Genomic DNA, 25,406 nt, shown 5'->3' with positions numbered 1-25,406 from the left:
AATAGGGTCGGCCCCACTTTCAGCAGAAATAACCTCTGCAGTTTTCAACAGCCCCAGCTCTCCTGGGCGTTGATTTTCCTAGTTGCTTCCTTTAATGCAGACATTTGAGTTTGCAGCCCTAGATTTACAGTGTAGGGGCACTGAATTAGTTAGCTTTCCCACGCACATCATTTCTTATACTCATTTTCTTCTGCACAGCACCTCTTTTTCCTTTAACCACTCGCACATGCTAACTCGTTCTTCAGGACTCAGTTCGAATTTCCAGAAGCTTTTCTCTGAACTCATGATGGACTCTGCGTCCCATTATGTATTCCCGCATCGCTCCGTGCATCCATGTGGCACATCCCTTGCCACATTAAATTCAGATTAAATGTTTGTAGGATGCTTGAGTTCTTCACAAGTCTCACGTCACTTAGCGACGGTCAGGAAATCCTCAGTGGTAGTTTCGGGAGTCATTCATTGTATTGATTTCATCATTCTTTCAACAGCCATAACGTACGTGACGACGACTGACTCGTATCTTAAAAGATGTGTGTGTCCCTCGACCAATAACCTGTCTGCCCCTATCGTTCTGCGGGAGGACCGAGTACCAGAGAACTACAACTCCCATCAGGCACTTGGGGATCACCGCGGCTGAGGGAGAGACTAAGGCTTAGGAACCACCATTCGCGTGAGGCTCTGCTCCCTGCGCCTGCGCAGAGTGCAGGGCCACGTTGCTTTTGCGGTACCAGAGACCACGCGTCTCATCCATGGCTTCCGCGGACTTCCGCCGGGTGGCAGATGGCGGCGGTGCTGGGGGCACCTTCCAGCCCTACCTAGACTCCTTGCGGCAGGAGCTGCAACAAACGGACCCAACGCTGTTGTCAGTAGTGGTGGCGGTTCTTGCGGTGCTGCTGACGCTAGGTAAAAGGCGGCCGGTGGTTATGGCGGGTTCGGGGCGGGCAGAGGTCCGGGCTGAGAGAGCGCCTTGAGGGCATCAGGAGGGTGAGACCCACCCAGTCTACAGCCCACCTTCTCGCCTGAAGCAGCGGCAGCAGCGGGGCGTTAAGGGAGATCCCGGGCGACCCCCGGAGTTACATCCTGGTCTTTGGGGCGCGGATTGCTCTTCGTCATCTTCCCTGTCATGCTTGAGTGCGCTATTCCCCACCTTCCGCTGTTCTCAGTGCAAGGATTCAGGGTCTTGACAGCAACTTTCAGCCTATACCAAGGTAGTGAGATCGCACTTGAGTCCCCAGTCAGAGTAAGGAGTGCAAAGAAAAGTTGACAGTTGACACTGCCCGGCTCAGTGGGCCCCTAACAACAGCAATAGTAACCATTATGATAAAAGTCAGTTCCAGGTGAATGAGGTGTTTCATCACAGACTTCTGTGAATTTCCCCACCCCAGCCATGCACATATACTGATTGCCAAGGCGTAATTTCTGTTGTTTTTCTTTCTATTCCACAGTCTTCTGGAAGTTAATCCGGAGCAGAAGGAGCAGTCAGAGAGCTGTTCTTCTTGTTGGCCTTTGTGACTCCGGGAAAACGTTGCTCTTTGTCAGGGTAAATGATTTCATTTACACCCCTGTTAAGCTTAATAGAAAATTGTATAGCATCCCAGTATTCCTGTCATCTCATGGTTTATTTTGTAAAAGAAGCTGATGCTGGTAAATTTGAGAGTTACCAAATTTACTTGACTTACTTGGGAAAACAGAAAGACTCTTAGAAACCCATAATTGAGAAATGTTGATCATTTTTCCTCTTTTTTCTTTCTTTTTTTTTTTTTTTTGCCCTTGCCAGATGCTGATATTTAGTCTTTATCACATTTAAGGGTTTTATTTAATTAGTTTCATTCCAGAATAGCAGAAAGCACAGAAGCCAGTGGTCTACAGTTTATCATTCCTTGGTTAACAAATTCTTATGAGAGTTTATCAAAGACACTTTTTCACAGGATGATCCTTCTTTGACATAGTGGGCTAGTTAGCTTCTTTTTACTAATATTTATTTTTAATACATTTAGTATTTTTAACAGTGTGTTTTAACATGGTGAATAGGAGAGGTTTTCTGCTTTTTAACTTTTCTTTCTGAGAGTATAAATTATTTCCCTTCCATTCAAGAAATAGCTCAAATCTTTTTTTTTTTTTTTTTTTTTTTTTTAGGCAGGGTCTCGCTCCAATGCCCAGGCTGGAGTACAGTGGCGAGATCTCCGCTCATTGGAGCCTTGACTTCTGGGACTCAGATGATTCTCCCACCTCAGCCTCCGAGTAGCTGGGACTACAGGCGTGCGACACTAAGCCCGTCTAATTTTTTATATTTTTTGTAGAGATGAGATTTCGCCACATTGCCCAGGCTTCAAATCATTTTTGATGGTTAAAAATCTTTACAGAAGATTGGGAAATTTGGCCACTAACTGTCTTTTGAGAATAATGTTGTTTTTATACCATTAAGGAGTAAAATTTGCAATTAATTAGATTTTTTTTTCTACAGGTAAAAAATATTAATATGGTCTTTTTCACCTATTGCAAGCAGCATTCATTTACTTAACCTTACACCTGGGAGACTTAGAATAATATAACTCAATTTCGGTTTGCTATTAAAATGTTGAATATCTCCCATCTTGTTTTTTTTACAGTTGTTAACAGGCCTTTACAGAGACACTCAGACTTCCATTACTGACAGCTCTGCTGTATACAGAGTCAACAATAACAGGGTAAGATGTTTGTGGAGTTTTGGAGTCTGACAGTCTTACTTTACTGTGGTGTGTCAGTTAAGGACATTTTTAGGATGAGTTCATCTGAGGATGTAAGTACCATTTGTAGCTTATTTTTATGGAGAAACATATTCTTTGTGACAAATTCTGCTCTTGACAATCTGTACAGTAGATTTAATCATGCCCTCCTCTGCATTGTTGTACCTTAATGTACAGTAATGTTATATCACATTTTATTCTTATTTTTTGTTTCTGTGTCTTCTTTCCAACTTTACAGTGAGTTCTTAAGAGTGGGCATTAAACCTTTTATGTTTTGAATAGGTAATACATGCACGTGGTACAAAAATTCAAAAGGTTAGAAAGGATATTTGGTGAAAAGTAATTTTTCCTTTCCGTTCCCCACTACCCCGTCTTCTCCTTAGAAGCAGTAACTTACTTTTTTTGTGTGTAGCCTTCCAGATGTTCTGTGCATATATAAACATGTCTGTATATCCTTTATTGTTTTTCTTTTTAAATCCTGTTCTGCCCATTATTTTTTTTCATACAGCTGATACGACTTGGGCTTTTCTTATTCTCCTATATTTGTATACGTAGTACCACCTGGTTGGTTTATGAGCTGCATAGTACTCCACTTTGTTGCTATACCACACAATTAAATTCTTACTTAATCAGGACCATGTTAATAGACATTTAGTTTTGTTATCATAACCTTTGTTTTTACAAGCAGTGCTGCAATGGATATCTTGCAGAGTATATAGGAGTATATTTCAAATATAAGGAATCACGGGTCCTGGCTTGGTGGCTCATGCCTGTAATCCCAGCACTTTGGGAGGCCGAGGCAGGCAGATCACTTGAGGTCAGGAGTTCAAGACCAGCCTGGCCAACATAATTAAATCCCGTCTCTACTAAAAATGCAAAAATCAGCCTGGTATGGTGGCGGGTGCCTGTAATCCCAGCTACTCGGGAGGCAGAGGCATGAGAATCACTTGAACCCGGGTGGTGAAGGTTGCAGTGAACCAAGATTGTGCCACTGCACTCCAGCCTGGGCGATAGAGCGAGACCAAACAAATTGTAATGTGTAATAAGTTTGTTTGTTTATTTGCTTGTTTTTGAGAAACAGTCTCACTGTGTTGCCCAGGCTGGAGTGCAGTGGCGTGATCTTAGCTTACTGCAACCTCTGCCTTCGGAGTTGAAGCGATTCTCCTGCCTCAGCCTCCTGAGTAGCTGGGATTATAGGCACCCACCATCATGCCTGGCTAATTTTTGTATTTTTAGTAGAGATGGGGTTTCACCATGTTGGCCAGGCTGGTCTTGAACTCCTGACCTCAAGTGATCCTCCCACCTCGGCCTTCCAAAGTGCTGGGATTACAGGCGTGAGCCACTGCGCCCAGCCATGTAATAAGTTTTGGTGAGTGAGTGGAGTGAGGGCTGGTTGGAGGGTGTGGGTGGATGGATAGATGGATGAATTAGAATTGTGATTTGAGACCTTTTCTTCTTCTCTTTGTCTTCTTTCCCCTTTCTCAGGCCTCCAGAATTAAAGATTGTAAAGAAAGATAAAGGGACATATTTGTAAATATCTTAGAGAGATATATATATTTTTTTCAATGATGACACTCTTTGTGGCCCAGACCTTTCTAAACTCCCAAGGATTCAGATTTTGAAATTCCAGGTTTGGAAGGTCATCTGGTACCTGCACTAGATTTTTAACATAGGATATTCCAGGATACACTTTAGATGTGTACCTTCTAATATGTAGCCAATGGCCACATGTGACTGTTGAGCTATAAACTAGGACTAGTCCAAATTGAGACATGCTATAAATGTGAAGTACACACCAGATCTTGAAGACTTAGTATGGAAAAAAAGAATGTAAAGTATCATTAATACTTTCTTTTTTTCATTACATGTTAAAAGGTAATATTTTGGATATATTAGATTAAATAACTATTAAAATTAATTTTACCAATCTCTTTTTACTTTTTTATTATGGTTACTGGAATATTTAGAATTACATATGTGGCTTCTGTTAGTCTATATTTCTATTCTATCTCTATTTCTACTGAATATTTAGAGCATTTTTCCCTTCCTTCTTCACTCTTCCTCCTACCCCCTTACGTTTTCGATCTCATCTCTTTAGACAATAATGTACCTAGTAATGTATCTTCCAAATTGCTTAGGGTATGTGGTGTAGTGTTGCTTTTGAAATGGAGCAATAAGTCCCAACCTGGGGTCTCCAGACTCTTAACAGTCCTTAAAAAAAAGAGAGGGACTAATAAAAAACATTTATATTTGTCTATAAAGAAATGCACAGGCTATGTGAAAGGTAAGGTCATAATAAACCCAGCTGGAATTGTGTTAAACCTGTACAGATTGTCTGCTTCTGAACTGTGGGTATGGTTGGCTATGGATAACGTAGAACATCTAAGAAATGATCAGTGGGTCTGCTGCATGTACCAGGCCACATCTGAGAGTCTTATTGTTGAGCACAGCCACAACTGCACTGAATATAAGCTCTATTCCCATTCCAGGCCTTGACCTTATATTCAAGAATGGCGGCCTGGAATGGTGAATAGAACTTACTAGGGTGCATCATAGATTTGCTCAATAGGGGCTCCAGAATTGACACAAATACTGATCGAGTTGGAACAAATAAATGATGTGTCTGGAAGATAAATATTTTAAAAATTAGATTAAGCGTGGAAATGATTAAAGTGTACTTTGTTATAAAGATTGGAGATCCCAGTAAGTGTAATAAGCTCTATGAAAAATTGTAAGTTCTTATATTACATTATTAGTTTATGAGTATTTGTTACTGTTTTCACATTTTTGCTTATATTCATACTGTACTCCTACTTTGCTGTACTCACACTGGTTTATCTCCCAAGCTGACTCAGGTAAATCATGCTTCCCTGACACCCCCAGACAGGCTTCTCCTGTACCCTCAGAACATTTATCAACGTTCCCATTTTATATTTATGTGTAATTTTACTTTATGTTCACCTTTCTCATACATTTTGCCAGACCAGGAACTGTGTCTTTGGCCACTGTTACATCCCCAGAACGTTGACTAGTGTTTTATGAGTAGAAGATGCTCTGTGAACATTTGTTTGATTAATTGATTAGGTACCAGTCTGGTAGCCAAAATATGATACTAAAGGTTTATACTGTGAACGTGGAACTCTACTGAAACATTAATGTTATTGCTGCCATCCCCAGGGCAATAGTCTGACCTTGATTGACCTCCCCGGCCATGAGAGTTTGAGGCTTCAGTTCTTAGAGCGGTTTAAGTCTTCAGCCAGGTAAGAAGGAAAGAAGTGAAATGGGCTTGTCTAGGTCTGTATCTGTGTATCAAAGCCACTCATGTGATTTGCTCTGGTGGTGTTTGGGAGGCAGTTTGGTATCCTTTGGTAGGCCTTGAGGTGACCTTGGGGTCAGCCAGTTCTGGCTTGCAAGTCCACCTTCACCTGGATTATGAGGATTTTATGGGATTAAAATGCTTAAAAAGTGTTTTTTAGTGTTTAGGAAATGTTAACCCTTGTCATTGTTACTAAATGTTTGCATTTATTCTGAAGATGAATTTAATAATGTATATGACTATTAAAATCTGAAAAAAGAATTTTAAAGCTGGGCTGAATCCTAGAAGTTATTAAATGCCAACATCATTTATATATATAGTTTTTGGGTTTTTTTGAGACAGAGTCTCATTCTGTCGCCCTGGCTGAAGTGCAGTGGTGTTATCTTGGCTCACTGCAACTTCCACCTCCTGGGTTCAAGCGATTCTCCTGCCTCAGCCTACTGAGTAGCTGGGATTACAGGCACACGCCACCACACCCTGCTAATTTTTTATATTTTTAGTAGAGACGGGGTTTCACCATGTTGGCCAGGCTGGTCTCGAGCTCCACTGGCCTCGGCCTCACAAAGTGTTGGGATTACAGGCGTGAACCACTGCGCCCAGCCCATATATATTCTTAAAACCTAAAATTGATGTTTCAAGAAGTACAGAACAGTATTTCCATATTTCTTTTAGTGTGTGCCCTGGTGTTATTGATTCTTAAGTTCTTCCCTAAAAGTCTTATGCTGCAGTTTCAGATGCTTCTTTTTTGGTCTCTAACATTAATAAAAACTGAAGAGGAAAATCAGTATGCCACATTTCACTGATTTGAAGACACATTTTATTATCTCTGAATTTGGAATATATCTTACAGTTGATGGTGTCATAGTTTAATTGGCAATATTTTCTCTTAGGAGTCCCTAAAATAATGTCTTTTAATTGGCAGCATTTTAGTTTTGATGGAATGAAGTAGTTGATTCTTTGCCTTTTATTGAAGATGGCTAGACTGAAATTTCATTATTGCATCTTTGCCCATAAGATGGTGGTGATGAACAATTTGTCACAGATAAGAATGTGATTTTTATTCCTTGGATAATTGAGACAAATCTAGAACTGGTAAATTTTGCCATAATTGGGTTTTTATTTCCAATTAATTTTTTTTCTTTTTCTATTGCCAGTTCTAAATATTTTATGATTTGCAGTATAACTACTCTGTGATTCATGTATTTTGGGTAAATAAAACATGCAAAATATGAAGATAAAACTTAGTTCAAATACATTATAATAATGATACATGCAAGTTGAAAAGACATTTACTATATTGGTATGTGACTTTTTTAAATTCTGCTGTCTTGCTTTGCCAGGTTTCCCTAGTGGCTATTTTCCCTCTCCTGATTTGAACATATGCTATTGCTGTTCTTATCGTCGTCCCCTCCCCCACTTTTAAAACATTGCTTATTTGAGTGTCTGAAACCAATAATAGCAGTTTCCTTTTCCTGAACCTGAAACACTCCAACTTTGATCTTCCTCACATCTTCCTTTTATTTATGTTCCTTTTTAACCCCCAACCATACTTTTTTTTTCTCTTACATTCAGTGATAAGAATTACCAGGATGTTATGTTTATGGTCTTTTGCTCCCCATTGCTTCTTGAATTTTACTTCTTCTCTTTAGATTCAGTTTTCTCTCACTGAGTATATCTTTTAGAAGTGTTTCCAGAGAGGGTGATGAGTAGTCAAATGTTTTCAGTCTTTGTTCATTTGTATCTCTATTTGGCCCGCATTTTGGAATGACTGTTTTAGCTGAGTGCAGAGTCCTGGGTGGCAGCCGCATGACTCCTGACATCATTCATCTGTTGCAGATGAGAATGCTGTTGCCAGTCAGTCTAATTGTCATCTCACTGTAGTAAGTCTGCCTGATTTGACCTATCCAGGGATAGATTTTCTTCTGTTTAAGGATGGATTTAGCTTTATCATTCTTGGAATTCGGGTGTGCTGTTCCAGACCAAAGATTCTCCTCAGTTTTGGAAAATTCTCACCATCGTTTCTCCAGGTAGTGCTGTTTCCCCCATGATCATTTCTCACGCTCTGGAAATCTTATGAATGTTATTGAACCTTATTATTCTGCCTTTCTTATTTCCTCTCTATCATATCTTACAAATCTTTCTGCCTCGCATATTGTAAGATTCCCTCAGATTTGTTTTCTAGTTTATTACATTCTTTTCAGCTGAGCATAATCTCTGCTTAACTTTTCCATTGATTTATTAATATCATTTACTATATTTGTCTAAAATATTTACCTTTTCAAACCAGCCTGTTTCTTTTTATATTATTCTATTCTTTATTGTAGTTTGTAGTATTTTCTTAAATAATTTTAAACATTTACTTTATAGATAGATAGCTTTATTATCCTAGTTTTGGGGTGCTGATTATTCTCTTTGGGGTGCCAGTTATTCTCCCTCATAATTATTTTCTTCTGTGCCTTGTAATTTTTGATCCAGAACCTTTCTTCAAGAGTGACACATCGTTGATATTGTGGTTGGTCTTCTTTAATCCTGTAGGATATGAAAGCCTTGCTCCATAAGCAGTTCATAATTCCTTCTGTTGGGGCCACAGGGCTTCAATAAGTCTGGCCCAATTTTTACGTAAACCTTTCCCCTTGCGGGTCTTATACCTGGAGAGTATAAATTCATACCCTGTATCTGTGGGAGGCAGTGGAGGCCTGGTGTTTCTAAGGGAACCTTTTTTGCAAGCCCCGACCTCCCTGAGACTATTTTAAGTTGTAGGCTTTGTACAGGGCGTTCAGTTCTAGCTCCCTAGCTGCGTGTTGGCCATTGCATGTCTCTTATCTCCACCTGGGCATTCAAACCCTTGCCCATAAGGCTGGTATTTTGTTGTTTTTTTTTGAGATGGAGTCTCGCTTTGTCGCCCAGGCTGCAGTGTAGTGGCGTGATCTCCGTTCACTGCAACCTTTGCCTTCTGGGTTCAAGCAACTCATCTGTCTCAGCCTCTCAAGTAGCTGGGATTACAGGCTCCCGCCACCGTATCTGGCTAATTGTTATATTTTTAGTAGAGATTGGGTTTCTTCATGTTGCCCAGACTCGTCTCGAACTCCTGACCTCAAGTGATCCGCCCGTCTCAGCCCCCCAAATGCTGAGATTACAGGCGTGAGGCACCACACCTGGCCCCCTAAGACCTGTTGTCTACCGTTTCCCTGGGCTGCTGCACTTTAGCTTTGATATTTCTTTTTTTCTGTCACATGAGGAGTCCCACTATGGCTGCGTTAAGTGACGCCCTACCTGGTCACTGTGCTTCTAGTTCAAGCGCCCTCTAAGATTGCTTTGTCTTCCATTTACGCACCAGTATTCTTCATAAGACAGAAAAGCATGAACTCCACAGGTCATCGTGTCACGCTTCGCTGTCTGACTCGGTTCTCCTTCATTTCCCCATCTCCCCGTGTACCAGCTTACCTTGGCTTCCCCAGGGAATTTGTTTCATGTATTTGTGCCTTGAACATACTGTAGACTGAGTATCCCTTATCCATAATGCTTGGAACCAGAAATGTTTTAGATTTTAGATTTTGGATTTTTGGATTGGGGATACTCAACCTGTACTTTCCAGACAGTCTGTGTCCCAATTTTTGGTCTAAGATTCAACTCAACTGTTAACGTTCTCCTTAAAGTTACCTTTGACCTGGTCTCATTTAAATGATCTTTCTCTTTAATCCTGTTACACGTGTGCATAGTTCTGTCTTGGCATTTTTCTATGGTTCTCTATATGATGATTTGTCTTGGAGGACAGGCATCACTTCTTACTGTCTTTTTTCAGCTTCAGTCATTGATACACAGTAGCACTCAATAGTTCCTTGTTAAATGAGGATTTGTGTTGTATGATAACATATGCACAGACCTGCATGTGTGTCTGCTGAGTGTTAATCACCAAGACTGACTTTGAAGAAATTCAGGATAGTTTTTCAAGATAATGATGTCCTGTTACATGTTCACGTGCCAGTTTTTCTTTTTTTCTCCCACCAGGGCTATTGTGTTTGTTGTGGACAGTGCAGCATTCCAGCGAGAGGTGAAAGATGTGGCTGAGTTTTTGTATCAAGTCCTCATTGACAGTATGGGTCTGAAGAACACACCATCATTCTTGATAGCCTGCAATAAGCAAGGTGCCGCCATGTTTTCTTGCAATAATAATTGAGTTTTTTGGGGATTGCTGCTACTAAGAATTATTTCCATTATTTACAGTTGTTATTATTGAGGATGAGAGATAATTGCTATAAAGAACTATAAATTGAAGGATTTTTAATCTTAAAATTTATTTCCACTCCTGCCTTTTCACCAGTCTTCTAACCAGAAGACCAAGGAATGACAACCAAGAGACTGCTAACTGATTTTTCTTTGATACGGTGTTTTTTCCAATTATAAATTATTTTACCTTACCAAGTTAAATTCATCAGATTGACAATATGTGATATCAGATGCACAGTTTTGAAGGAGGGAGTCTTTGCTTTCAAACAAGTTTAACAAGTTTACTGTACAGCACATTTTTTTCCTTTTTTTTTTTTTTTGAGACGGAGTCTCGTTCTGTCACCCAGGTTTGAGTGCTGTGGCACAGTCTTGGCTCACTGCAAACTCTGCCTCCCGGGTTCATGCCATTCTCCTGCCTCAGCCTCCCGAGTAGCTGGGACTACAGGCGCCCACAACTGCGCCTGGCCAATTTTTTGTATTTTTAGTAGAGACGGGGTTTCACCGTGTTAGCCAGGATGGTCTCGATCTCCTGACCTTGTGATCTGCCCGCCTCGGCCTCCCAAAGTGCTGGGATTACAGGCATGAGCCACCACGCCCAGCCAAACCACAGGTCAGCAGCACATTTTATCAAGGGGAGTTTGCTGAAGTTGTTTTCTTTTAACCTGATAACCACTGAAAACTTTCCAGTAATCCCCAATAAAACTGGGCTTCAGTTCGGTGACCTGTACAATAAGATAGACTGGTGGATCTCTTCAGGTCTCTTTCAGATCTGAAATTCTGATTCTATGATGAGTCCAAGGCATTTCTCAGAAGTGACCAGTTAATATTGATAATGCCTTATCAGGAATGCAGTTATTAGCATCATTACCTGACCTCTTTATTTCTCTGATTGAGTATAAGGAAGGGAGTTATTGTTTATTTGCCATGAGCTTTGTGCCAAACCAGGGCTTGTTTCTTACCTTTAGTACACTTAATGCTTTAAACGTATCATCTTAGTATCAACTGGAAACATGCTAAGTTTACTTTTAAATGACAGGTAGGGCATTGTCTTTTGGTGTGTGAAGGCACTTCTCACAATCACAGCACTGGTAGGTTTTCTTTCTGTTAAACTGACTAAACTTATATGTGCATTGAATTGAAAGGTCTGTAAGGTGCGAAGAACTTTGGTGAAAGCTAAAGTTAGTGTTAGGGTCACCAGCATAATATGTTTATAAGCATTATCTTGGGAAAGCCCCTAGTGCAAGTATAAAGCTTACTTTGATAGAGAAGGAACTAGTAAAAAAGGTATTTTTTTTTTTAAAAGAGGAAAGAAACTTACTGGTTTAAGTAGGAATTTTCCTTCTGTATAAGAAGTCTTGGGAAAAAACCCATTCTCATTTAAACTACAACAGTGTCTTTTATTTCTTTACAGATGTTGCAATGGCAAAATCAGCAAAGTTAATTCAGCAGCAGCTGGAGAAAGAACTGTAAGTGTGAAAGAGGCCTGTTGGTTAATTATATATCTTAACACTTAGACTGTAAGCAGCATATGCATGTTTCTTTTGTTTGGTTGTATGTGATTATCACAATTATACACTGAAGATTAGTGTGATACATATTTGTTAAATAATTTACAAAATAATGGAATCACAGAAACTTACTGGGATGCTTATATTTTACAATTTCATGGAAAGATTTTTTTGAAACCATAAACTCAATTTATTTTACCATTGTTACTAAATCATTTATAGTTGAAAGGTTTTAGAAGCTAAAAAATTTTACATGCCAACTTGAGAACGGTGTTATTTCAGTGAGTGGAAGTGTTTGTTCACCACTCAATAATGCATGTGAAGCGGTATTTAAGGATGCATGTAAATAATAAAAAATAAAAACTGAGAGTCAGGAAAAAAGAAATTAAAACATTTAAAAGCCACTTTGGAAATTATTATTGACAGAATAAGAACAGAACACCGAGGAAGACTGCAAGTCTTTGATACTATATTGTAGCTTCTTAGATTATTAAAGTACTTGGCAATATTATATATCCTGCTTTGAGTGTTTCAAAGTTTATAAATTGAGCTTTTGAATTTTAAGGCATCTAGCATGTCTTCTGTGTTATGCCAATTTGTAAGAGCTAGCCAAAAGCTGGCTTAGAAGAAATGATCAACATTTATAGTAAAGCAAGTTATGTTTTCCTATTGCTTTTGTGTAAGGCCTTGAAAAGGATCTGATGAGGAAAAACTGTACAAATTCAACTTTTAGAATCTTGGCTCCTCACTATGATTTACTGACTCCCTTATTCATTTAAGAAGCACCTGTAGTGCATCTAGTAGATGCCAAGCCTGCAGTCGGGAGCAGCTGTAGGAGGAAATGTGTTCCTGTACTCAGGAGCTTAGAGTCTAGTAGAATCTAGTCAGCTTCGGGCATTGGCAAACTCCTGCCTGAGCTTGCAAGCCAAGAGTAAATCGACATTTTTAAAGGGCAGGTAGAAAACAGAGGAAAAATATGTGACAAAATATTTAATTTCTGGCTCTTTGCAGAACAATTCTGCCGGCCCTGCCTATGCCATTTTCAGTGGTTCCTTTCCCTCTGGAGCTGCGAGTTTATCACCCTGTCCTGGGCTCTTGATGCTCACTCTCTTGGATTGTATCTATTGCTTGCCGTTAGGTTAATAGGGACATTGGAACAATTCGATGGTTGGGTTTTTTCTAAAAATTCTCTTGCAATTGTTGGGAATTGTTTTGGGGAAGCCAAAGCTGTCATAATGTTATTTGTGAATCAGTCTTTGGTTATTTTTAACAGTACAGTCCAAGTCTTCCCCTGGTTAAAACACATTTTCCATAGGCTGTTTGCTTTTCACTCTGTAGACTTAGAGAAAAACAATACAGAAGGCAATGCTTTATTAAAAGGCAGTGAAACGAAATGTTGAAAAGTTGTAAAGGTTAACATCAGTTAAAACTAGGAATCTGACTAATTTTAGTTTAATTTCAGATTTATGAGAATTAGGTCCTGTTAGCTTTGAGGCATTTCATAGTCTCTGAATAGCAAGGTATACTATATTTACATGGCCTTATGGCAAAAGCTGAATACATACTTTTTTTCCTTAAAAATTTTTTATTGTAAAATATCTTACATATAAAACTCACATGCATTAAGCTTAAAAAATATTAAAATGAGTACCTATGTACTCACCACCATGCCTAGAATGCCCATTTTTCTCCCCAAAAGCTTTTCCCTCAGGAGGTTAGCAATATCCAGTTTTGTATTATTTTTTAAAAATACTTCTATAGTTTGTGTGTGTGTGTGTTCGTTCCTAAACAAGGTATTGCTTAGTTTTGTCTGTGGATTCTTCACTAATTTTGAAGCAACTTCACAGAACAAGAAATGCTTTATTTTGTAAGAAAGAAGATTGGCAGCATGCATTCCTGCTTCTGGATAGCAGAAAGGGAAGGGGAGGCCGGCAAATGAGTGTTGCTTATGCACCCTTTATTAGGACCAGCAGGTGGCAGTAAGGGGACTTACATTGGGAAGTTTTGGTGGTTAAAGAGGTTGGGTAATAGTAATTGTGCCCCAGTTAGATATGAGCATCTGGAGTTTGTGGATTTCTAAACTCCATATCCAAATAGACTCAAGATAAAAATACATACCCTATCTACCCACACTTAACTTTCAGAAACTTATGTTTTTATAACACTTATAGCATGTATTTTAAAAATATATTTTTAAATAGCATCATTCAGGAGATCCTCTTAGAAGGGGGCCCTGGACTGGAAGAAAGTTGGTGTGACCTGGTCCACTGCTGACCTGCCCTCTAGCCCTGTGACGTCCAACCCCCTCCCCCACTAACCTACCTCACCTGTCTGTCCAAGAGAGGGACTTATAAATGCAAAGGATTATTCAGCAATCTTAATAGCATAATTGGCAATTCTATGGTTAAGTTTTAAATGAGTGCTGAAATGTTTAGAAACTAATATGATTTAATTGCTGTATAAAAATATTGCCTCCTGACTTGTTTCCTTTTGCCCCACAGCAACACCTTACGAGTTACCCGTTCTGCTGCCCCTAGCACACTGGACAGTTCCAGCACTGCCCCTGCTCAGCTGGGGAAGAAAGGCAAAGAGTTTGAATTCTCACAGTTGGCCCTCAAAGTGGAGTTCTTGGAGTGCAGTGCCAAGGGTGGAAGAGGGGATGCGGGCTCTGCTGACATCCAGGACTTGGAGAAATGGCTGGCTAAAATTGCCTGAGAGGCAGCTCCAAAGCACAAGACCCGGATGTGTGTGATACACAGTTTTGGAAAATGGGCTGTGGTAGTCTGGAGTTGATAAGGAAGGGGTACAAAATGTGGTTAGAAACATTTCCTTGTTGAAACAAAGTACTGTTGAAACCAGCTTGGAATTTTTTTTTTTTTTTAAGTTCATTTCTCCCTTATGGCTGCCTTTCAAACAAGTAAGTACCTTTTATTTGATGCCTGTATCTTCCCTTTGTTAAGGTTTAACTTGATGTAGGGTCAAGGTTTTTGTGACAAGCAGACTTCACACAGAGAGGATATGATGAGATATGGCCATCACCTGAAAAGTTTTCTTATCTTCTCCTTCTATGCTTTGGTCCCTTTCTCCTGGAAACAAACCTGCCTGTGTATGAAGCTAGTTGATTTCCAGTTGCCTCTGACGTTCACAGGCAAAACATTGTCTAGTCCTTTGCGAATTTCTCTGATTTGTGGGCACAGTTAACGAAGTTTCCCCGCATGTGAAGACAAGTACAAAATAGCAGAGCCAAGCAGACAGTGGGTCTGTTCTTCATTAGCTCAGTGACTTGTCCACACTCCAGTCTTAGCACTTATGTTTCAAAAGCTTGTCACAAACCCTTGGAGTCATTCCCAGATAACAGAACTGGACGTGATAAATCCCCTAATGCCAAGGGTCTAGTGTGTTCTTAGTAGTTATACTGGGAAGTGTATGGAGATTTAGGTGCTGCTCTGCTTCTCTGGATGGCCGAAGGCTCCTGGGCCATCTTCATGTGCTGCTTGAAGATCTCCTATTTTGTACTCTTGGCTAGAATGCTGTGGAGCAAATACAAAGTGAAAAAAGTTCTCTGTAAATTTCTAAAGTGCATATTCATTGATGCCAAAAAAAAAAAAAAGTTGCCCCTTTTGAAGTGATGTTGTTTGCTGTCTTCTTAAACATGAGGCTTTTAAAAATGATTAGTATATTTTGTGGTAAAGAAAACAGGCTGTCTGGCTCAAAGCAATTAAATAGAATGGAATGGTGAGTACAAATGAGTGCACATGTCAGGATTCCGGCCTAACTCCTTGTTTCCTGAGCCTAAAGATTGCAACATACACAGGAACACACTCTCCTATTCCTACCTCACACACTCAAGGACAAGCCCAACTAAAGCTTACAAGGAGAGCAGGGTGGCTGTGTCCAGGTGAGAAGCCAGTTATGGAACAGTGCATTAAGAGCCATGGTAGGAGAGGCCCGCAGTTCTCTGGAGCATTCAGCAGGGGCACCCCACTTGGCCTTGAGGATCAGGGGGAGTCAAAGGATAAAGCATGGGGCTGATGCCATCTGAGGGAGTGTGATCGTCCATGTACAGCCTCTGCCTGCTGTCTCACACGTCCCTTCTGGTGGGTCACTTGGGCTCTGCGAGTACACGTCACCTCAAACCATCTGGCAGAAATACTCCAGGCTCCCACCCCAAAGCATGTGTCAGCCTTGCTGCTGGAGCACGAAGACAATGTAAATGAAACACGAAATGGAGAAGTCGTGAGACCCTGACCGAGTCCTTACTTGAAAGCTGCTGCTAGTGTTCTTAGTGTCTTTTGGACTCTATTTCTTGCCCTTTTCCTTATTAGGCAAGTAGTAACTTAGAAGTAGGTAAGAGCAATGAATGTGACATGCTTACATAATCATAGTAGGAGCTCATGGGAATAAAAGTCAGTGGCTTGATGCTTTTGTTAACAGGCATGTGTCCCTCTCAGCCTGTTCTTTTTTTCTGGTTAATATTTTACTTCATTGGAGGAAGCAGCACACCAGAAAAAGTGACTGAAGAAGGGGTGCAAGTTTGAATTTGATTCAAGACCTAAAGAAGGTCTTCCAGAAAAGGAAAATTCTATCTAGAACCACTAGTGGTCTCAAATGTTAGTGGGCGTCAGAATTACCTGCAATGCTTGTTAAACTGATCTGAGGACCTACTCTTAGACAACTTGATTCAATAGCAAGTCTGGTATTGCCTCAGCAATCTGCATGTTTAACCAGTCTTTTATCAGTGCCCCCAAGAGATGATCTGGCCTGGAGTGTCACATGTGCCTTTAATGTTGTTTTTAAAGTCTCTTGGGGCACACACCCTGCCAGTTTTTCTAACAGGGTCGAGTCGGCAGGCATGGGAACTCTGACCTTGCTTCTTGCTCCTGCAGGCATTCCGTTCTTGTGGCTTTGGGCCAGGATGAGGTCATAGTGACTAGTCCTTGGGAACTGGGAAGGCTTTTGATGGGAGGTCAAATGTGCTCTCTCCACTCAGGTAGTGCCCTCTTGTGGCCCTGAAGGCATTCTACTAAAGTAGGCCCATTTTGTGAGATGGGCAGGTGTGGCCAGAGTAGAAGGATGGATATCAGGTCATGGAGACGGGCCGACTAGGCACCAGTGTATGACACAGATGAGACATTTGAGCTTGAAACACCTTAGGAACGTGGAAGTGTGTGGACACCGAGACCTCCTAGGACAGCAGCTGCCTAATGCAAATGAACCTGTTCCCTGCTAAAGCTGAGGTGAGATGCTGTTGTGGAGGGAGCAGCTGTGATGAGTGAGCCCTGGGCACTCTGTTGATGAATATGTCCACTTCTGGAATGGAATCTCCCAGTGGGTATGGACGTGGACAGACCCAGAGGGGTCTAGGCACTGCACTGTTTCTTCCTTTGGCTCCTCTCCAGCCCGGGCCTTGGTAACCTCTCCACTACCAGGTGCCTGACAGTCCACTGGGGGTTCCTAATCAATAGCAGCTGCTGGTGGTGGGGAGTCCCTGGGGTCTGTCACTTCTTCCCACTGCCTCTGTCTCAGCGCCTCCTGGGCTGTCAGTGTTCCCCTGTGGTCCTGCCTTGTATGAAGCACTGACCATGCTCTGTTGATTTAGATCATTTCAGCCAGTCTCTGCTTTTTCTTGTTTTTGAAGTTTTGGGTTCAGCACAATTGTCAAAGCTTCAGTGGGCTCATGCCTGTCCTCACCTGAAGGCCATCAGTGGCAATTAAGATGCCTCTCTCTTTATCTCATCCCTTCACACATTTAAGGAAAGGTGATCACCACACCTACCTTCATTTAAATGCGCAGGAAAACAATCCCACTTACCTTCAACCATAAAGCTCACAAGAGCCTTGTACACATTTATCCATTGGGTAAATGCTACGCCTTGCAGCAGACCATGGAAATGCTAAAAAAACACAATTCCTGCTTTAGAGGCTGGTGGCCTCGTTCTGAGGTTAAGAAATGTGCCCTTTCAGTGTGGTTTCCCTACTCTCTCAGTAGTGTGAGCTCCATCACGGCTGCACTTGACTCCTAAGTGCTGTGTGGGCATGTGGTCGGCTGCCAGCCATGCAGCCCCAACAGGACTGCCACTTTTCCATTGGCCTCTGAAATGCCAGTGTTCCCATGATGCTTATGTGTGAGGCACATGGCCATGTTCTGTTGACTTGAATATTGTTTCAAGGGTTTTTTTGTTTTGTTCTGTTGAGACAGTCTCACTCTGTCGCCCAGGCTGGAGTGCAGTGGTGCTGTCTCAGCTCACTGCAACCTCTGCCTCCCGGGTTCAAATGATTCTGCTGCCTCAGCCTCCCCTAGTAGCTGGAATTACAGGCGTGTGGCACCATGCCTGGATAATTTTTAGTATTATTAGTAGCAATGGGGTTTCACCATGTTGGCCAGTCTGTTCTCAAACTCCTGGCCTCCATGATCTGTCCACTTTGGCCTCCCAAAGTGCTGGGATTACAGGCATAAGCCACTGTGCCCAGCCTGTGTTTCAAGTATTGAAATCATTTTGTTTCAAAAAATTTTTTTTTTTTTTTTAAATTTGAGTTTAGCACACAGTGACCTCCACTCTCGTACACTGATGAGGAGAACCATGCTGAGCAGTGTCGCTGAATGCCACACCGTGCACTCTAGGCAGGACCTTCACCACAGCTCTGCCATCGTCCCATCCATGGCTGAGGAATCCCAACAGCACTTCCTTAGTCTGCCAAAGGCAGGAACTGCTGGACAGCTGAGTGTGAATGCTGTCTCCAGTGAGACTACTCGCTTCCCTGTAGTGTGAAGTCGTGTCACCATAAATTATTGGGGAATGACTGCTTGTCTCGGAACCACTTCGCTCAAGCCTTAGTCTGGCCCATGCAAGTACCTACTCACTGGCCCTCAGCCCTCTGTCTTGCCACATCCCCTGTACCTGCTCTGCCTCACATTTTACAACTGGCAGCCAGAAAAAATAAGGCTTAGTAGGCAGGGACATCTACTTCTTGTCTCTTCTAATTAAAGATGGCTTCCTTGAGGTGGCAGCAGATTGGAGGGTGTTCTGGAACCTTTAGAAGCTTTAAAAGGGAGGTAATTAGTGAAGTTGGACTTGAAGAAGAGTGAGATTCCCAGGCTAGTGCAATTTACCTAATCTTGGCTTTTGTTCCTCTTTGGATTAGTCCCAGAACGGTGCTGGCTTTCTGAGCATCTTTTAGTCTGGAGATAACTGAGACCTGGAGGGGCCGCTCAGGGATGTTCCTAACTGGTGTGGGGTGGGGCTGGGGATGGAATATGGCAGCTGGATGTTGTCAAAGGTCATTATAGTTCACCTTAAGTTCTTGCCTTTAAATGGCTTTCTGAAAATCACCAGAAGCATAAGAGATCCAGTCCCTGTACCCTCTCCCCGCTTCCTAATCCCCGAGCCATGGCAAGCAGAGAGTGGGGATGAAGGAAGATACGGTACCCCTGACTCTCAGTTCTGCCTGGAGGCTCCCTTCCCATCAGCCTTTCAGCAGAATGGAGATTAGGGGAATGTGTGTGGATTTACTCTCATGAGTGTGTCCCACCTTTCCCCCTTTGGAGTTGGTGGACAGCCCAGCTCCACCAGTAGAAGGAAGAAGCAAAGCGGCAAAGGGCTTTAGGTAGTGGACATACCACCCAGGCATGAGAAGAGGGACTTTGTGGAGCACACACTTGAGGAACTCTTGTTTTTGAACCCCCCATTTATGACTGCACCACTTAAACACAGACCAGAAGCATTGTTTTGAGAATTAGGACAGTTTATTGTTTGACCAACATGCTGAGTCTTTTCCACATTTTACACAGTTTAATGTGAAATCAACATGGCGGCTATGTCTTCTGAGCCCATAACAGATGGAATTGCCACCCTCTGTGCTCCTCACAGCCAATCACTTTAAAGGGATGGGTGAGGGGAAAGTGAGGGGAGAAGTGGACACACACCGCGAGATGCAGGCTGGCCTTCGATGCTACGGAGGCTTCCCACCTCCTGAAGGAACCATCTAAACCCCTGCTGCAAGGATTTCCTGACGAAACCACATGCTTCTGGGAGTGCCAACCAGACAGGGGTCTGGAGTCCAAGGAGTTTGCACATTGAGATCCCAAGGTTTTGGAACACCTAAATAGTTCATGTCAAACAAAAATTCAAAGGGTGTCCTGATCTGTGTGGGTGCCTGTGACAATCAGAGTAGACTTGGGGACTGGCCCTTGTGCAGTAGAGGAGCCCAAAATGCCACTGATATTCTCACTCATATGCTGGGAAGAACCTAGTGTCCTAACCAAAGAGTAGAGATGGTCTGAGGAACACACCCACGCACAGCAGTCCTTGCTGTATAATAAATATGGAGTCACATTTGTTCACACACAGGGCAGCAATGGATGAAAAATGGAAACTTCACTGGTTCTGATCACTCCTATCCTAATAAGCAACTCGCCCTTCTCCATCCTGGTTTTCCTGCCTGTAGATAGGAAGAGTTGTGAGAGCTCTGCTTCACATAGCTGTAACAAGGTGACAATGCCTCACATTCTTTGGGGAGAGGTAGTTCGGAAACGAGTGGGCACACAATCTGCTCGGTTGATGCACACAGACATCCTTCTGTTCAGCTGCCCCTCACGTGGCTCAGACACGCCTCACCGTCCTCGGCTACCTGGTCCCATCTCATCCTGACAATCCTCACCTGCCTTCCATCTTGTGAAGGAACAAGGCTGCTCTACCTGCAGGACGCCGAAGCCAGGAGGGCCATCCCTTTACTGTCACAACTGGTACCCCCGGGCAGGGCCTCCCAGCACTGGCTAGCCACCAGGATGATGGAGACATTGCACCCCAGATGTGTCTGCACTCTTAACTACCACCATTTCAATCCTTGTTTCTGTTGCCAGAGACACTGAAACTGGTCTGGCCATTGCTCCCCGCAGACCTGGGAACGTGACTGAATGTTTAAGGATGACAAGAAGAAGAGAGCAGCGATAGATAGCAAGGAGGCCTCTGACCCAGGGAAACTGCTGCCAACAGCTACCAAGCCAACTAGCCTTGGATCAGACAACTGCAGCCATGGTGCTCATGATTCTGATGTCACACCTTCATGATGATGTATGTATGATCACCCAGCAAGTTAGGAGTGATCAGAACCAACGTGTTTCCACTTGTAAATAGGCTGTTTGCTTTTTCCATCTTACACTTATTTTTCCTGATGCCTGCACAACAGGAGCTTTGTTGATAGCTTTTGAGATTTACCCCCCTCCCATCATCCCAAAAAAGGCCAAAAGAAGAGGATCCTGCTAATCTGCCAGGTCAGGTCTAGTCTTTGGGGAGAGGGACTGAACTGCTCAACTGAGAACACTTCCTCAAAGGAATCCTCCACTTGGCCCTCTGCTAACTCATCTGGATTCAGTAAAGATGCAATGCTCTTGCTGGGGTGCTAAGGTGATGCCATGACATCTTCTTCAAGAGCACCTAACAGTTTATTATGGAACCTTACTCTGTGCCAATTCGACCTGCAAGCAAGGGGACAAGGATGGTGCCTGCTCAAGACAAAAATCAGGGAACCAACAACTTCTGAAAAAGAGGTCTGGCTGCCTTTCCACACCCCAGGAATGGAGGGGCAGAAACGGCACCTGCGGAAGGGAGCGTGATGGAACTGCTGAGATGGGAGGACAGGAGGAAGCCACCCTCAGCCTCAGAGGCCAAGGGGCTGGGGAGAACCCAAACTCAAAGAGAGGATGTTGTGTGCATGCTAGGAAAGGCAGGACTCACTAAGGCCATGTCAAACCAAATGCTATCTTCTACTGCTCCTCTAGGCCAGGATGGAAAAACAGTCCATGGTGCCTTGGATGTGTGTGCCCATGAGAAGGGAACTGAGTTTCTACTGTTTTATAGGATGTTTTTTTAAAAAAGCTAATCTTTAGTGCCAAGAAAATAAAAATCTACCATATGTTCATTCACTGAGACCCAGTGCAGATCCCTGTAAATGGGGCGGTCTCAGAGGCCACAGGTGATGGCCCTCACTGCCAACCAGGCAGGACGCTGTCATGTGGACTCCTGTAAATTCTCTCGAGGTAAGTAAGCACTCTTCCAACAAGCACCACTTGGGGGTGTGCCCATGGTGGGGGGACACTGGCCCACACAGGCATGCACACCCGTGCATATAAAGTACATAGAGAAATGGTGGAGATATTCCTGTGGGCTATGTTTGCCTGTAGTTTAACACAACTATGCATTATTTTATTGATGGCAAGACAATCACAAGTTATTTGACAATATTAAGTATTTCTTATTTCAACACGTTGCAGTACTTTTGAATTTCCAAAACTTATCACAATGCAAGTTCCAACTTGAGAGCAGGAGAAACAAGAATATACATTGAGCACATGTATCTCCGTGAGGATGTGTTTGTGGAAGGTGTATACACAAGTCTATCTCTATACATAATTATGTACACACATATAAAAACTAAACACATGACATCTGAAACACATTCAAACATTGGTCCTTGCCTTCTGCAAGAGGTGTTCAGTGGGATCCTGCTTCCTCTCTTCTTCACCTGAAGATAAATTCCTTGCTAGAGATGAGCTGTGGCATACAGCCTCCTAGGCAGAGGGTGTGTGGCAGGCCCACTGCACAGATATCAGTCCTGCCAGATTCTGCTGCACTTACTGCCTGCCATTTCAGATTAATTTCTGAGAAGTTTCAAAATTCATTCCAACAACCTTGTGGAGTTCAGCCCACCATACCCCAGATGGTCATTCATCCCATCTATGACATGCCCAGCAGCAGCCTGGAGGGAGAGCCAATGACAGCAGGGAGGGTGGGGTTTACATTTTGGCCAGACTCACTGCCCATTGCACCTGGCTCTGTGCAGGCTCAGGGCGGTAAGTCTGAGTCTATTTGGAATGCTGGCCAAGTAGGTTATATCACTTAGTGGGAAGAGAGAGTTCTCTTCAGAGACTCTGCAGGTTCTCAGGACTAAACCACTCTCAGGAATGAATCAAAAATGGAAGAGATGGCTCTCTGGGGGCAAGTCCTAGTGCCCTGGGCAGCCTTCTGGAGACCCCACCTGAACTATACCCTCAGGTGACCACAGCGCAGCCGCAGTAGCCAGAAAGATATGTCCACAAAGACTTCAACTGTGCCATGCCAGTGGGTAAAAACAGCAACAAATCAGCTTTTCCAGAAAGCACTCAACAGTATTAGCAGCTGAGGCTCTAAGAACATGGATCTTTCCAGGTGGTGGTTCTGCAGACAACACCCCCACCTCCCCAATCACAGAGGATCAACTCCGGCTGGTACAGGCTCCAGCTTCCCTGACATCCAGGAGGAAGGCTTCAGGATGGCACGCTGCCCAACATCACACAGAGTTTCTTAGACTTGGCCCAGGCATGTGTACTGACTGCTGGGTGGGCTGGTTAAAATATTTTCAGAACTACACATGGCACCCCAGTCTATAAACCATGCACCACGCAGCTGCAATTGCCAACAGCACCCCATCCTTCTGATGGCCTCTTGCTCTGCCAGTCCCTGAGGGCACAGAGAACACAAGGTTGCCTGTACCCTCAACCCCCTTCAAGGCTTTTCAGGGAAGGAGAAAGAGAGGTGGGAGCAGTTCCCCTGGGGGCTGCTGCCGGGCTGCCTAGAGCCCCCAGGCCTTGGTCTCAGTTCCACACAAGGTTGACGACCCACTCTGGCCATGGAAGGACAGAGTCAGAGCTACCTTTTCAGAGGCTGATGTGTTCAACCAATGTTTGATTTAAACGGAGTAGGGCCTGGAGAGTGGGGCCAGATGGCCCCAGACTGAAGCCTAATTAAGTTGCTCAGTTAATTGTTTTAATTTATTGGGCTGGGGATGGGAGGAAGGCAGAGGTGATGAAAGGTTCAAAGAGAACAGGAAGGAGGAGGTGTGTGGAAAGGTTCTCTATAAGTTTACAAATATACAAAAACAAAAAGCACATCTTTCAAATAAAAATGACTACATTTTTATCTGGCAAAAAATTGTATACACATGATTTAAATTTTTTTTAAATTTTAACAGTTTTTGGCAATCTTAATAAAGTACAATATATTACAACCAAACCAAAAAATAGTTGTTTAAGTAACAGCTGTTAAGAGTGATGTGATCCCTGATGCCCAGCCTCCCTCCCCATCCCACCCTACTCCTAGAGACAGAGAGAAAAGAAAAATCCTCCCATCTTGATAACTCGGTTCCCTCCCCCCTTAGGAAGCTAGCCAATAGGAAGCAACACAACAAGCAAGGAGTGTCATGGGAAGCCGCAGGTCGGCTCTGCATTAGCAGGAGCAGCCGCCCTCGCTGGCCGGGGGCTCCTGGGGTTTGTCCAGCTTGATGTCGATCACTGCAGGGGGACGGGCTAAGGAAGATGACTCTCCTGGAGAAGCTGCCACCCCACTCAGCCCTGTGCACTGTACCCTTCAGCTACTGCTCTGTTTCTCTGCAAATACCTAGGGACTTGGCTCTTGGTTTGGCTGGGCTAGGAAGGATGCAATACCAACTCCCACCTTGCCTCCTCTTCCCGTCACCCATCCATTTCCCCTAGCGCCTGTCCACCCAAGCAAAGCTTGTCTTGCCTGGGCTGTGGGATCACCATCCATACCAAGGCCAGGGAGTCCCTTTCCCAGAAGCCTTCCCTTGACCAGTGCTCAAACGCCAGCTCCCAGCCCTGGCCTCAGCCCGGTTACCTGTCAGCCCCACTCAAAGTGCAATGGAGATGAAGAGCCCACTGGGTTCACATCTCAAAGCACAGGGGTATGTGGGCCTTGCCTAATTGGCAGCAAGAGGAAAACCCTCAAACTTTAGTCAGAACACATCACTTAGATCCTGAGGATGGGTATTATGAGAAGCCACATCCATGGGGCCTAAGCACAGCCCCCTCGCCAGCCCTTTCCACTCAGGGGCTGTGGGCTAGAGAAGCACTTACCAGAACCACCAGAGGGACTGGTTCCAAACGCACAGCCAGGCTGGCCCTCTGCCTTCCTCATCGGGCTCAAAACCAACACTGTGTTTGAGGTTTTAGCCTTGCATCAAACCGGACATAATTAGAGCTGAGGATCAGGTCCTTCGATACCTCACAGAATTGCTCTTCCTGGACAGGGCTTTGGTGCCGGCTGTAGACGACTGCCCTGAGACAGGGGTGTGTGGGGTGTGGTGGTATAAGAAGCACTGTTTTGGAACTTCTTGCTGGCATCCTAGGATGCTTTTGTGGCTCCTATTTGAGGACAACAGGAGAGGTTCTTTTGGTTTAAGTATTATGAAAAGCCATGCTTCTCCTGAAGTTCACATTTTCTTTCATTGTCTTGGCTGTGAGAATGCTTAGAGCCAACTTTTTGGCCACCTCTAACAACCATGCAGCCATGGCATATATTTTGAGTATGACTTTATCTCTGACTTTTCTTTGCTTTTCCTACCTTTATTCTCCCTGTGTGTGTGTGTACACACATACACATACACCTTTATCTTGTGTGTACGTAGGTATATGTATCTTATACCATGGCAGTGTATAAATAAATAAGTAAATAGATAATAAGCCAGTGCCTTCCTTCCCACTGCCCACTGCAGCCCACCTTTTGTTCTCTCTACTCCAGTCAAGCAACCTACTTCTCTACCGCCTATCATTTTTTGGCAAACCCACTGCCAGGAATG

The 25,406-nt window shown here is 43.3% G+C and overlaps 2 protein-coding genes across 2 annotated transcripts in view; one reads left to right on the top strand and one right to left on the bottom strand.

The window, feature by feature from the left end:
- Window positions 1-388: 388 nt before the first annotated feature.
- On the top strand, window positions 389-15,406 carry SRPRB (SRP receptor subunit beta). The gene is made up of 7 exons (XM_031663754.1): window positions 389-903; window positions 1,446-1,540; window positions 2,610-2,687; window positions 5,904-5,986; window positions 10,051-10,187; window positions 11,681-11,735; window positions 14,279-15,406. Exons 1-7 carry the CDS (start codon window positions 750-752, stop codon window positions 14,490-14,492), a joined length of 816 nt encoding a protein of 271 aa, XP_031519614.1. The 5' UTR covers window positions 389-749; the 3' UTR covers window positions 14,493-15,406.
- Window positions 15,407-19,499: 4,093 nt separating this feature from the next.
- The window catches only part of RAB6B (RAB6B, member RAS oncogene family), a 68,320-nt gene continuing 62,413 nt past the window's right edge, over window positions 19,500-25,406 (bottom strand). Inside the window, exon 8 of the mRNA XM_003895094.4 lies at window positions 19,500-24,102. Coding sequence (XP_003895143.1) covers window positions 24,038-24,102 — 65 coding nt within the window. The 3' untranslated portion in view covers window positions 19,500-24,037. The remainder of the gene's footprint in view (window positions 24,103-25,406) is intronic.

The sequence above is a fragment of the Papio anubis genome, chromosome 2, assembly GCF_008728515.1.
Source record: "Papio anubis isolate 15944 chromosome 2, Panubis1.0, whole genome shotgun sequence".
Lineage (NCBI taxonomy): Eukaryota > Metazoa > Chordata > Mammalia > Primates > Cercopithecidae > Papio > Papio anubis.
The sequence above is the reverse complement of the archived record's forward strand: the minus strand, read 5'-3'. Positions and strand labels throughout refer to the sequence as shown.